The following is a 13,574-nucleotide window of genomic DNA, read 5'->3' on the forward strand; positions in this document are numbered from 1 at the left end:
ATACACCCTGAGCCTCTTCTCTCTCAGGGAGATGTCCCTAGATTTCAGATCATAGCACTGTGGAATCATAGATCTGACACTGAAAAAGACCTTAAGAAAAGCAAAAACCTTTCATCTTAATAACCTTGTCCCTCAGGGGGCGGCTAGGTGGCATAGTGGATAAAGCACAGGCCCTGGAATCAGGAGTTCCTGAGTTCAAATCTGGCCTCAGACACTTGACACTTACTAGCTGTGTGACCTTGGGCAAGTCACTTAACCCCCGTTGCCCTGCAAAAAAAAACAAAACAAACAAAACAAATAACCTTGTCCCTCCAACTGGAAGCCCACTGTGGCTACTTTAAACATATGACATTGATCCTCAGAATCCAAACATAGGGGCCCTGGCTGGCAACACATGCACTTGGCGCTCCATCAGTACTTAACACAGGCACCAAATTTCACTGACATCCTAAGCCCACCTGTTGAGAGCAGAGAGGTCTGGGTGGTGTTAGCCACAGCTAGGAGGGGACCCACTCTGAGTAAGGTGGGAGGGCCTCTGCCCGTCTGGCTTTCAAGCATCAGAATGGGGCCTGAGGTTTGTTACTGGCCACGAGAGGATAAATGTAAGCAGGTAAGCTTAGTGAAGAGAGGGCCCAGGTACAGTCTCGGGGGTGGGAAAGACATCTAGCCCCAGAGAGAGGTGGGGGGGGGGGAGTGGTTGAGGGAGAGAGGCCAGCTCTGTACCTTTCCATTCAGAGATCACATGGGCCAGGGTGTCCCCATTGAGCCTGGCCCACTGGGTTAACCACTCTTCGAGGCTGACACCCTCTAATCTATCATGAAACCAAGCAAGGGGTCTGGCTTGCTGCTGGCTCTGAGCACTCCCAGAAGTGTGAGAAAGGAGTAGAAAGGATGGCATCTTGCCCAATGGGCTTGACTGGAATTTGTGTTATCTCAGCCACAAGATGCCTCGGAGTCTTTCCCAATCACCAGTGGGAAAGGCCCTGCTTGCCTGTGTGTACTGCTGCTGGTGGGTCCATAGGGCCCCTTGCTCATCCTGCAGAGGTGGCAGTGCCTTCTCAAATATTAGGTGTCACCCAGACTGAGCCCCAGCTAGAGTTCTTGCCCTGATTTACTGAAACCGATGAGCCCCTGAGAAGTCATAGCCCATCGGCTCTCCCAAGGGAAGCTTTTCCAATTGGAAAAGTGCTGTGTGGAGCAGTTATCTTTTTGACTGGAAGATGACAACCACACTCTGGAAATGGTTTTCTGTCTTCTTACGGGAACTGTCTGCTGAGACACAAGGGCAGACATACATACCAACCTCCAGTAACCAAAGACTGCAATCCCTCCAAGACTGGAGCCCTTCTCAAATCATTCTGACTCAAGGGCTGATACTTGACAGATTTCTGATCTCCTCAGGGTGGGTGCTGCCTTCCCTGATATCGATCACAAGCGAGCCACCCCCCATCCTGTGTGCTTCTTGTAAGGACCTTCCTTTTCCTTTTGATGTTTTATCAACTCTCTTACCCTTTTTTATGTAATTCTTACTTCCAAGTAGCAATAACCCTCCCTCAAGACAAATAAGTTCAGAAGCAAAATAAATCAGTCCACTGGCTGTGTCTGAAATTGTATGCCTCTTTCCACACCTGGAGTTCACCACCTTTATGTCAAGTTTAATCCTCTGAGGTCATGATTTATCTCAAATTGCCTCACTACCTTGTTACTGAGCTCCATGCCATCCAGCCTTCCATCCCTGCCCCCTCCTCCCTCCTTCCATGGCTGTCAGTCTATCTGTATCTCTCTCTCTCTCTCTCTCTCTCTCTCTCTCTCTCTCTCTCTCTCTCTCTCTCTCTCTCTCTTCTCCCCTCTCTTCTTTCTTCTCACGTGAACTCTCTCTCTCTCCCTCCCCCCCTCCCGCCCTTTCTCTCTCTCTCTCTCATGCGCGCGCGCACACACACACACACACACACACACACACACACTCAAATTCTAGAACCGTAATCCAATCAGTATTGCCAAAACTCCTGATGTCTACTGCAAATTTACTTCATTATTGGCATCTCTCTCCATCCCTGTGACTTCCTTTGACACGACTCTTTTCTCTGTGTTGTCTTAGTTCCAATTTCACCTGATTCTTCCTAACTTATGTGACCCTGACTGAGAAACCTATCCTCCCTGGACCACAGGTTTTCCTTATCTATAAGGGAGGAAACTGGATTAAGTGGTCTCTGTAGCCATCCTTCCAACTGTAGACTCTATGACTCTATAAAAACCCCTCGAAAAACACAAGAAAAGAATGAAAGAGTAGACTCTCCCTGACGGCAGAAACTGTGTTCATTTTATATTTATATCCCCAGCACATAGTAAGCACTTGACATATGCTTTCTCATCCATTCATGCTTGGTCATTGCATTTATCAACATAACAGAGTTTTTCAGTATTATTTTCCTTGTGTTTTCTTTCCTTTGTGGTCACTGGGGAAGTTGTCCTCCTGGTTCTGCTCCCTGAACTTTGCATCCATTCACATAATTCTTGTGCCTGGTTCTTTCTGCAAAGTCCTCCGTGGGAGCCTGGGGACCCTCCTGCCTTTCTCTCCATACCCTGTGCAGTCCATGGGCTGTCCAGATGTCATTCCTCACTCCCACTGGGTGATCAGCCCATGTCTTTTTTTGATCAGATGTGTCTGTGATGCAGAATTGTTGACCGTCTTCTCACACAGGTCACTAGTTGTCAGTATGGTTAGAAGGTGGTTTTTACCCGCCGCTTGTCCCATTGGTCATCTACAGTTGTGACCTTTCTAAGACTTCTATTCCATACTTTGTAGCCAGTGAGTGTCACTGGAAGCATGTCAGCATTGAAAAGATGGTCTTTGGCGGCCGAGAGAGGTTTACAAGTCATGGAAAGTAATGCACCATTTCCTAATTATGATCATATCTGTTTGTATTCAGTACTATACCCAGCTCATGTCCATGTGTAACCCTTGGCCCAAATACATGTACTAACTCAGTGGTTAGTACAGCCCATGAAAATGTTAGCAGCATCCAGGATCCTTGGATCTAGAATTGGGCAGGACCTGATTTTAGAGATCATACCATCTAAACTGGAACCAAGATCAGCGAAATGATTTGGGTAAAGCTGGACAAGAGTGTGGGATTGTGAATTTAGAGCCAAAAGGGGTCTTAGTTCACCTAATCCAAGCTCTTCATTTTACCCATGAGGAAATTAATGCCCAATGGGTTCAAGTGACTTCTCCAAGGTCTCACAGGTATGAAGCATCAGGATTCAGACCTAAGTCCTGAGACAGTTGGAAGAAATACTAGATATTTGGAGTTAAATTCCAATCCTGGCTCCTCTGTGTGACTTTGGACAAGTCTCTTTACCTCCTCTGGGACTCAGTTTCTCATACGAAGATGATTTTTGAGTTTCCTTTCAGCTCTGAGTTAATGATCCTTTAGTACCAGGCATCATGGCCTGTTTTGGAGTCCAAAGTAATGGGTTCAAGTTTTACCTGTGTGACTGAATGATTCTGCATCCTTGTGCAAGTCACTTAACCTCTGAGTGACCCAAACTACAAGACCTATAACTATGAAAGTAGTTTCCATGCTGGGAGATGCTTGTATTGATGAAATCATAGGTCTAGAACCCTCCTCTGCCCTCCCCCCCCCCCGCAAAAAAATTCCATTATCCTAAGACCAATATTCTTCCCACTCTAACCCCAGGAAGAATAAATATGGCCCCATCTAAAAGTCCTCTCTCACTTTATTGGACTCAGTAGAGAGGGATGAGGCATGGTCCAAATCAGGTGAATCTTGGTTAATCCAAATACTCAAATGGATTATTGATGGGTACATTCCCTCCAACAATGCAGACCCCAATCCATCCTCACGTGACCATCCTGTACGACTCAGTCTTATTTTCCCATGCGTTTACCATTGGGGCCTTTCTTTATTTCTCTTAAAACCCACCACCCACAAACCTCTCTATTGCTCTTGGAGTAATTAGCAATTTTACTGTTTCAGAGACCGTAGTATTGTATGACCCACAGCTATACACTACCACGGGTAGACTATTGTTATTAAAAAAAAAAATTGGGCCTTCACTTCAGGGGGAATCTGTTTGAGGCCATTCAAGGAATTCTGCAATTTCCCATAGGCATAACAGCCCACTCTCCTCTGTTAGCTCATCCAAAAATAATTTCCAAGTGGCTTTCTAACTACGTTCCAAAGTCATGCCCAATTATAAAGTTGGGGCCCCTCTTCTCCTGTCAGTTACTACACAGCTATGGCGTAGGGGGTGGCTGGACTGATGGTGGTGGGAGAAAGCTGGGTGCTGTCACAGATAATCCACTTATGGAAAATTGGAAATTTGTTGTCATTCCAGACCTAGCCCAGCACAAATAAGCTCCTCAGCTGGATGCTTTAGGGACCAGATCTTTATTTAGAGTTTGTGCTAATGGATACCAAATGGGGGAGAGGGGAAGCAGGGGGTGAATAGGGATATACTTAGGGAAAGCACACTCTCCAGAGATCCCAAAGCCATTCCTGAGCCCAGAAATTCTCACCCCACCCCACCCCCATCCAGTCACCTCTGGAGTAGCAGTCACATCTGCCCAGCAATTGAGTGATGGGACGTGCACCAGGACTCGCAGGGTGAGAAATAAAAGAAGGTTGACAACGGCGAGGTCTGAGCTGGAGGAAATCATTCTGGTTTACCCAACATTTTTTCCCAATAATTAACCCAAGATGTGAATTGAACTATAATTGCTTCAGTTGGGTTGGAGGGAAATCTGACTGCAGGAGAACACTGCTTTTCTTGTGTTCTCAACCAAAGTTTTAGCCCCACTTTTAGCCACTGTGATTCCACTGGGGCAGGGGGACTGCAAGGGGACTCTATCTTGGCTCCAAAGAATCCACCTGGATCACGCTGGAAAGTTTTCTGCCCTTGGGCCATCCCCAACCTGTGAAGGGATTTGTGGGGGGTTTTTTAATAGCCTGAATTCCCCTCTCCACTGCCCCCCATCTCAAGAGACTGGGCTCCCCAACTCTGGATCTGTGAGCCCCCTATGCCAAACCATCTCATAAATATGCAGTTCACATTCTTGTGATGAGGAAAGAGGGGTGGGTGGGTGGGTGGGTATTGTTTGGCTCAGTAGATGGGGGAGGGGGAGGGTTCTTAGGGACATTTTGAATGGTACAAAAGGTAGATGAGCCCAGTGATTAGATTGATTTCATCTGAGGGTGTGTAAAAGGGAAAGATAATTGGGGGTTGAGGGCAAACATCTTTCTGGCCACACCTTCCTAAACAAACTATTGTTTTTCTTTGGCCCATCCCCTGGAGTTTCCTTTCTTGGGGTTCTGAGCTTTGAGGTGGAGACAAAGGGGTAAGGAAGAGATGATGGTGAAATTGCTCATTAGGAAACAAGCCTATTACCGCTCACTGGTATGCTCTCTGAACTCCCAGCTGTGGGATCAGGGCCCTAATTCTGAAACCATTTTGGGCTTATAGCCAAATGTTTCAATTAAGTAGCCGAGGTGTGGCCTCCCAAGGCCCTCACACAGACTAGATGGGACGTGGGTACAACTTCAAGGACTGTACACATGCTAACCATCCATATACTCATACAGACGTGGGTACACGGTGGGCAGAGCCACCCCCATGCCAAACTTGACTTTCCAGCCCAGAGCGCCGGCCAAACCCCTAGAATCGTGCTGGCCGCCTCTCCCAACCGCTGGTTGTAGGCGGGCATCCAGGCCGCCAGCTTGGACCAGTCTCGTTGAGGCCCCCTGCCCATTCCCCATGTAGGAACAGGGCCTGCTTTGAGCCTGGAAACTGGAGTCATTTCCTGTTCCCCGTTGTTAAGACACTGCTTATAAGACTGGAATCACAATAAATCATAAGTGTGCTGAGTGATACAGGGTTTATTTATTTTTTCCAAGCTTCGAGGCTCTCTTAAAACTAGGGCCTCCAGTTTGCTTGTTTTCATTCTCCCTCCCCCACTGCACTTGGTTTTTTAAGGTGGAAAGAAAAGGCTTTTTACAAACCAGGTCCCATGGAAGGCCTTCCCAGGACCCTCGGTAGGAGGGGTCATGTCTTTGGTGCAAATGGCCCTTCAAGTTGGGGGGGAAATGATAAAAGAAAGCAGCTATTGCTTACCCTCCAACATGGTGGAGTGACATGAGCAAGCGGGTACTAATTCTATGTAATCCCTTTTGAGAAAGTCCTGTCTTCTCCCTTAGTCAGACCACATTGGGAATATTGTTCAGTCCCGGCCACCATATTTCACAAAGGACATTAGTAAGCTAGACAATGCCCATGGTGGTAAAGGGCACTAAGTTTGCCATAGAGGATCATTTGAAGGAACTAAAGGTGTTTAGCCCAGGAAGTGAAGACGGTGAACACAAGGGAGTTGTCTTCAAGTATTTAAAGGACTGAGACCTGAAAGATGGATTTTCATTTTGTTCTGTTTGGCCCAAAAAGGCAAAACCAGAATCGGTGGGTAGAAGTTGCAAAATGACAGATTCAAGGTTTAGGTAAATGGGGGGAATAAAGCTAAGCATTAGAGTCATCCAAGCATGGAGTGGGCTGTCTTGGGAGAGAACACAGAGGCTGGATAACCTATGTTATTTTTTTTTAAGTGAGGCAATTGGGGTTAAGTGACTTGCCCCGGGTCACACAGCTGGTAAGTGTTAAGTGTCTGAGGCCGCACTTGAACTCAGGTCCTCCTGACTCCAGGGCCGGTGCTCTATCCACTGCGCCACCTAGCTGCCCCTGATAACCTATGTTATAAGAGAGGTTTCTTCTCCAAGTTGGAGTCAACCTCTGTGGCCAGTGGAGATCTCGTCCCCCACAGGAACTCCATGATTCTGAGCTGCGTAGCATCCTAGAAATCATTTATTCCACTTTGTCACTCTTTACCTCCTCCTCTGACAAATGAGGGGGTCAGACCAGATGGCTTCCCAGGCCGTTGCTTGCTCTGACAGTCGGCAATACTAAGCAACAACCGGCGGAGGTTATTTCATGCAAGGCTGCCCACCAAAGCACTCAACGTTTGCCCCATCCTAGCCAACGCTCACCTGCAAACTGCCCCTTGGCTCTGAAATCTGGCTGTGAGGTGATAGGAAGATGCCCAAGCAGAGATCCACTGAGGAAACATGAAGCACTGTTGTCCCTTTCTCATAAAGGCAGAAAACAACCTGTGGAGGTCTTAGAAAGTGTACGCTGACTTCAGGGGACTTAGAGGGGCTGGTGGCCAGAGAATCACCCCACCCAGAGAGTCCTGGTGGAAAGTCACCTCAGACCGGGGGCAGCCAGGTAGCACAGTGGATAAAGCACTGGCCTTGGTTCAGGAGGACCTGAGTACAAATCCGGCCTTAGATACTTTACACTTAGCTGTGTGATCCTGGGCAAGTCACTTAACCCTCATTGCCCTGCAAAAAAAAAAAAAAAAGAGGGAGGGGGGAGAAAGAGAGAAAAAAAAGAAAGTTACCTCAGACCACATCCAGTGGATAGTCTGTGGTCAGGGTTTGGAGATGTAGCCAACAGCAGCCCCTCCTGACCTTTCTTTCCATTCTAACAAGCAGTTATTAAGCACAGACTATGTTTTTAGCATCGTACTAAGTGCTGGGAATACAAACACAAAAAGAAATCTTTCCCTGCCCTCAAAGAACTTACATTCTGTTGGGGAAAACCAGGATTGATTCAGATACATAAATACAAAATGTTGTTCAGTAGTGTCCAGTTCTTCATGACCCCTTTGGGTATTTTCTTGGCAAAGATACTGGAGTGGCTTGGCATTTCCTTCTCCAGCTCATTTTATAGATGAGGAAACTGAGACAAATGGGGTAAAGTGGCTTACCCTAGGTCATGCTGCTAGGAAGTGTCTGAGGCTGGATTTGAGCCTGGCTTTTCCTGACTCTAGGCTCTGTGCGCTGCTCTGTTGGGGATATAAAGTAAGTCTAATACAAAGAGCACCCGTTCTAATGAGAGAGACAGCCTGCCGACAACTCTGTGGATACAAAATATACATGGTGTGGATGGGAGGCTGTCTCAGAGGGAAAGCGTTAGTCCTGTGGGGATCAGGGGGAAAAGGCCTTTTGCAGAAAGTGAGATTTGAGCCTTGAAGGAAGTCTGGAGATGGAGGTGAGGGAGAAGTTGGGGAAGGAGCAAAATCAGGATCAACCTCTTGGAGAAGCCCCTTGACCTTCACCTTGAAGGGAGCTGGAGTGTTTAAGAGGCAGAGGTGAGGAGGAAGAACCCCCCAGGCCTAGGGTACAAAGGCAGGACAGGAGGAAATGGAATCTCAGGGGGAAGGGGGGCGTGCCCCCGACATCCAGAGACCCTGGCCGGCTTCCCGCTGCTGACTGGCCAGCGTCTGAATGGACAGACCTCAAGCCTTCCTGAAGAAAACAATCGAGCACGAAAGAGCCAAGGAGACATGGACTTCTCTGGCCCTGAAGACCCTCCCCCTGCATCCCTTCTGCCCGACACTGGTGCTGTCAGCGTCCGTGTCAATGTGATCGGCACCACCCCAGGATCTGGGGGCAGCCAAGAGGAAAGACAAGAAGGAAGAATATTTCCCCTTTTAATTAAAAGGAGAGCGGGCAGAGGCTCAGACCATGGATACATTTCAGCATTGCTCCTCTGGGGCCCTTCTGCCTTGTGGAAGCAGCCAGTGGGGTTCGTTTTTATTGGACTGGTCCACCATGCCCAGGAACACTGTTCAGCCCTTCTAAGGATGCCCAGTGGGTGAGATGAGCAGCCAGAAGGAGCCTCAGGGAAAACCTCGTCCAAAGTATAAGAGAGAAAGCCAAGGCCTGGAGAAGAAGAGACTGGCCCAAGGTCACATATGTTATAAGTAGCAGAAACAGAATTTGAACCCAGGACCTCTGACTCCAGTTCCAAAGCTCTCACCACTCTACCACTCAGCTCTTCAGAAGAGAAAGGGCAACATTTGTTCCGTGACCCAGAGGAGGCATATTGGGGAGGAATGAGCTCAGCTGTGTCTCTTGACTGGTGCCCAGGCAGTGCTTGGGGCGTTATCCCTGATGAGTTTACCCTCCACCGGCCCCCATGTGGTTTTTGCCCAGGAAGGAGGGTTGGAGGAGGTCAGTTTTGCAGGTGGAATTGTCATAATTGCATTCAGATGAGCGGCAGACACACCCCAAGGGCAGAAGGAAGCAAGATGACCTTGTCTTCAGAAAACATCTTTGAGGCGGCTCTCTTTGTGGTTATTAATAATGCATGTGGCCGGGTACCATCTTCAAAAGAGCAGAAAGCATCCTAACATGTCGCTCTCAAGCACCCGACTCTCTTGTAGTGTTGGTGTCTCACTAGAACATGGCTTCCGGTTCACCCTACCTTGCTGGGTTGGGTTTGAGTAGAAGAGGGAAACATCCCAGCAGAGAGAGAGACTTCAAGAGGTTTTGTAGTGATAAAAACTCTACATTCAGCTTAATGTATTGTTCAGTGAACAAAGCACAATTTGTGGATTGGCTTTTTGTTTACTCTTCTATTCCCAAGGCTAATGATCTTTAAGCAGTTTTATACTTTATCTGATGGAGCTAATATGTCAAACATTAACAGGGATACATGTAGAATTAATGTTGCTTTGGGCACAAATAATCAATGGAGTGTGGGAAGTGTGGCTAGAGATGGTTTAAGTGGAATGCAAGCTCGGTGTGGGTAAAAGGATGGTAGATTGCGAGCTAGAAGGGGTTTTAGGGATTATCTGGTCCAAACCCCTCATTTTATAGGTGAGAAAACTGAGGCTCAGCCCAACACAAGTCACTTAACAAATATTTGGAGGGGAATCACTTGCAAAAAGGGCTCCTCACTCCACACAGCAGAACAAAGAGAAATGTGTGCCAGAGACAGAGAGGCAGATTTGGACATCATACCCAGAATCCCAGAATAAAGAGGCTGCTTCCGGGGGAGCGACTACCCTGTCGCTGGAGGTGTTTGAAGAGAGTTTAGAAGACCCTTTGTTGTGGCTGAACAGGCTAGGGCTAGACAGCAATTTAGCAATGTGTTTCTGAGCTTGGCTTCCTGTTTTGACCTGAAGGCTTCTGACATTCAAACATACTTTTGAAATCTAAATATCGTCTAATTTACAAACAGGCAGTGCAGGTCTGTGATCAAAACTGAACTTCTCAGACAGTTGGCTTTAGGAACTGAACTGTTAACAGAAAGATAATTCATGGGTCTATTCATTCATTTTTTCTACAACACTTAACGTGGTCATGTCTCTCCCCCTTATACCCATTCATAACCATCTCTCCTGCTATTTATTTATTGTTTTTGTTAATAATAACTTTAATGTTATCTATGTTATATTTCCTATTATGATTAATAATAGAATATTAATAAAATATTAACGATATTAACAACTGGCATGAATATGACATTTTAAGGTTAGCAAGGCACTTTGCAAATATTATCACACTGTGTCCTTACAACAATCCAGAAAAGCGGGTGCTGTTATTAACCCCATCTTACAGAGGAGGAAAAAGAAGTAAAATCACTTTCCCAGAGTCCCACAATTGTAGGTGTCTGAGGTAGGATTTGATATCAGATCTTCCTGGATCCAAGTCCTGTGCTTTATCCACCGTGCTACCCATCTGCCTAGTAGCACACAAAACTATGCTTGGCACTCAAATCTAGTCTGATCAGGGAAAGTGCAGAGAGCGGTATCTCCTAATTCCAGGGAGCTATGCCTACCTAATATGGTCTGAAATCCCATTAGTTTCCTGGGCTGCCATATCATAACCGTTTACTCACATGGAACTTGTGGTCCATTAAAACCTCCAGATCATCTCTCAACAATTTAGCTCACATTTTGAACACAACGGAAAGACTTTACTACCTACCAAGAGGTAGGTAATGCAAATATTATCATCCCTATTCTGCAGATGGGGGTGTGGGGGGTTCACGTGAACAGTAAGTGGTGCAGTCAGGACTTGAACCCAGGTTTTTGGATTTATAATCCAGTGTTCTTTCCTTGAGGCCAGGCTGCCTTAACAAGCCCTAGCAGACCCAGCACCAGACTTGGAGGAAAGCCTGGATCCTGTTCAGCAGCCCCTTCATTGAGCCTGCTGGAGAGGGAAGCTGGGATTGACAGAACGAGGAGGGAAGAGGGAAACGCATCTCTTGGCTTGTCATTAAAGAGACCTGCTTCAGGGAGCAGCTCGCTGGGGATGTCCTTTCTTCTTGTGACGGCAAGCCGGGAGAAGGGCTCAATCCATCTGGGGCAGTACGTACGTCCAGTGAGTCATGAAGCAAGGAGACTGGTTGTCAGGGAGACTTCCCTAATGGCCAAATCTATTAGACTGTGAAATGGTCTCCTGAGGGGGTCCTCATTGCCTCGGGAAGCCAGACCAAGCCCTTGGAAAGGACCCTGGGCAACCCTCCTTCATTAACGGGAGCGGCCCTGACCAGCCATGAACCGCCTCTCTGACTTCAAGATGGTGGGTGATCTCAGGCAGGACGGAGCAGGAACAAAGGAGGAGGCTGGGGGAGGGGGAGGAAACAGAGGCCTTTGTGGGGAGCAGGAGCTTTGTCAAAGAGACATCCTGTGTCAGCCCCTGCTCTACCTCGCTCGTGGCAGGATCAAAACAGAAAAGTCCTTGTGGAGACATTGAATGGCTTCTTCAGAAGAAGTGGGGGGTCCCCCTGCCCCCACTTCAGCCCTGCATGGGAAGCTCTACTCCCAAATCCTATGAGGGAACCTTCCCCCTAACGGGATTTTGTGCCCCTGACCCTTCCCAAAAAGCTCTCTCCTATTTGGAGTTGTTTGTCAGTGTCCTATCTCCCTGTGCATGCTTTGGATGGGGACTTTCCCAGGGATGTAGCCCCCACTCTGGGCTACTTCCTTCACCAAGACCCACCTGCATTGGCAGGCTGGCGCTTCAAAGGGTCAGTTGCTGTGATAACCCTAAGGGGCTGAGGCTTTTCTAGGTCTGTTGCACGCGCGTGCGCGCGCACACACACACACACACACACACACACACCCCAATTTATTTAATTTATGTGCATTGATTGAGCCAGCAGGACCAGGGGGTAAAGTGGCTTTGGCCATTTGGGAATCCTATTTGGAAATGGGCATTCAAACCCTGCAGGGAACTACTGAGCCAGGCTTGAAGATGGATGGTCCATCTCATGCAGTCTGCATCCCAGAAGGGTCTGGGGGCTCTTGTCACCCCAGTGTGTGACGGGGAAAGAAAAGGGTGCTGTTGTCAGGACTGCTGGTCCTGGAGGCATTGCTCACCGGTGACAATATGTCAGAGAGCCCCAGCTGGATCCCTACATGGATTTTGAATTCCAGCCCTTGCCTATGTCTGTAGTCAATATAAGGGACAGAACACTGGACTTGGAGTCAGAAGGACCTGTATTCAAATCCTGCTTCATACAATTCATCCACTGTCTGACCCCAGGCAAGTTACTCAAGCTCTCTCCGCCTCAGTTTCTGCATCAGTAAAATCAGGATAATTAATAGCACCTCACAGGGCAGCTATGTCAAATGAGATAATACACTTTTGACAACTTTTAAGAACCATGTAGATGCTTGCTCTTATCCTCAGAGCTGGAAAGAGCATCCTTTGGACCCCAGGATCTGACAGATGGAGAAACTGAGGCTTGGAATTATTTCATGACTTCTTTGAGTTGTGAGTTGTCTCGTGGCAGGTCTAGGATGAGGACTTTGGTCTCGTCTTGACTAATACAGCGCTCTTTCCACTACTCCCACGGGGCCAATTCTCTGATTCTGCCTGGGCTGTGAAACTGGGCACTCAGTCAACTTGTCAACTGACTGTTGACTGACTCTCCTTGACCACTGGTAACATTTGCTTGGCTGGATTTGACAGTCTTGAGGCACAAGATAGAGCAGCCAGCATGGTTTTGACCCAGAGCCTGGTGCATTCTTGGTCCCGTGGTGGCTGGGGGTGGCTCTCCCAACGATGTCCTCTCCCACTCACCAGTTCATTGCCTCTCTGTTCCTTCTGGCTTACTGGACAGGGTACAAAAAGGGGCCGTTATTTTAACGAAGCCATAAGACAAATGAATTGCCAGCCATTCTCCAAGAAACACTGGAGAACATCCTCTTCTCTGTGCTTCAGAGAGGGCATCCGTCACTGACTCACGTCCGCTCTATTGACCCTCTTGTCTCTTTGCTACCTTGCAGGCCCTTCATGCTCCTCCCTCCCTTGATGGAATGGATGCGTGTAGCCATCACCTATGCGGAACACCGTCGCAGCCTGACCGTGGACAGCGATGACATCCGGCAGACAGCTCGACTACTCCTGCCTGGCCTGGACTGTGAGCCCCGGCAGTTAAAGTATGTGAAATGTGCTCTGTTGGGGTGGGATGGGAGGATCCAAAGCCCTAGACCCTGTAAGGACAGCGATGGCAGGGATGGGTGGTGGTCCCCAGCCTACAGACAACTTTCAAGGGGCAAGGGAGACACTTTATTGTTTCCCCCTCTGCGGCCCCTGCTGACCGTAGTCATCTACTTCACATCTCACAAAGATGTTGATGGGGGGGTGGAAAAGCCTATAATGTGTCTTGGACTTCTCTGAGCAAGTCCCCCATAAATACCCAGG

At 48.0% G+C, this 13,574-nt stretch overlaps 1 protein-coding gene across 1 annotated transcript in view; it reads left to right on the forward strand.

Moving 5' to 3' along the window:
• The window catches only part of ABTB2 (ankyrin repeat and BTB domain containing 2), a 191,837-nt gene that overhangs the window by 154,656 nt on the left and 23,607 nt on the right, over positions 1–13,574 (forward strand). Inside the window, exon 4 of the mRNA XM_043971339.1 lies at positions 13,157–13,309. Within this exon, the coding sequence (XP_043827274.1) occupies positions 13,157–13,309 (153 nt within the window). The remainder of the gene's footprint in view (positions 1–13,156; positions 13,310–13,574) is intronic.

This window comes from Dromiciops gliroides, chromosome 6 (assembly GCF_019393635.1).
Source record: "Dromiciops gliroides isolate mDroGli1 chromosome 6, mDroGli1.pri, whole genome shotgun sequence".
Classification (NCBI taxonomy): Eukaryota; Metazoa; Chordata; class Mammalia; order Microbiotheria; family Microbiotheriidae; genus Dromiciops; species Dromiciops gliroides.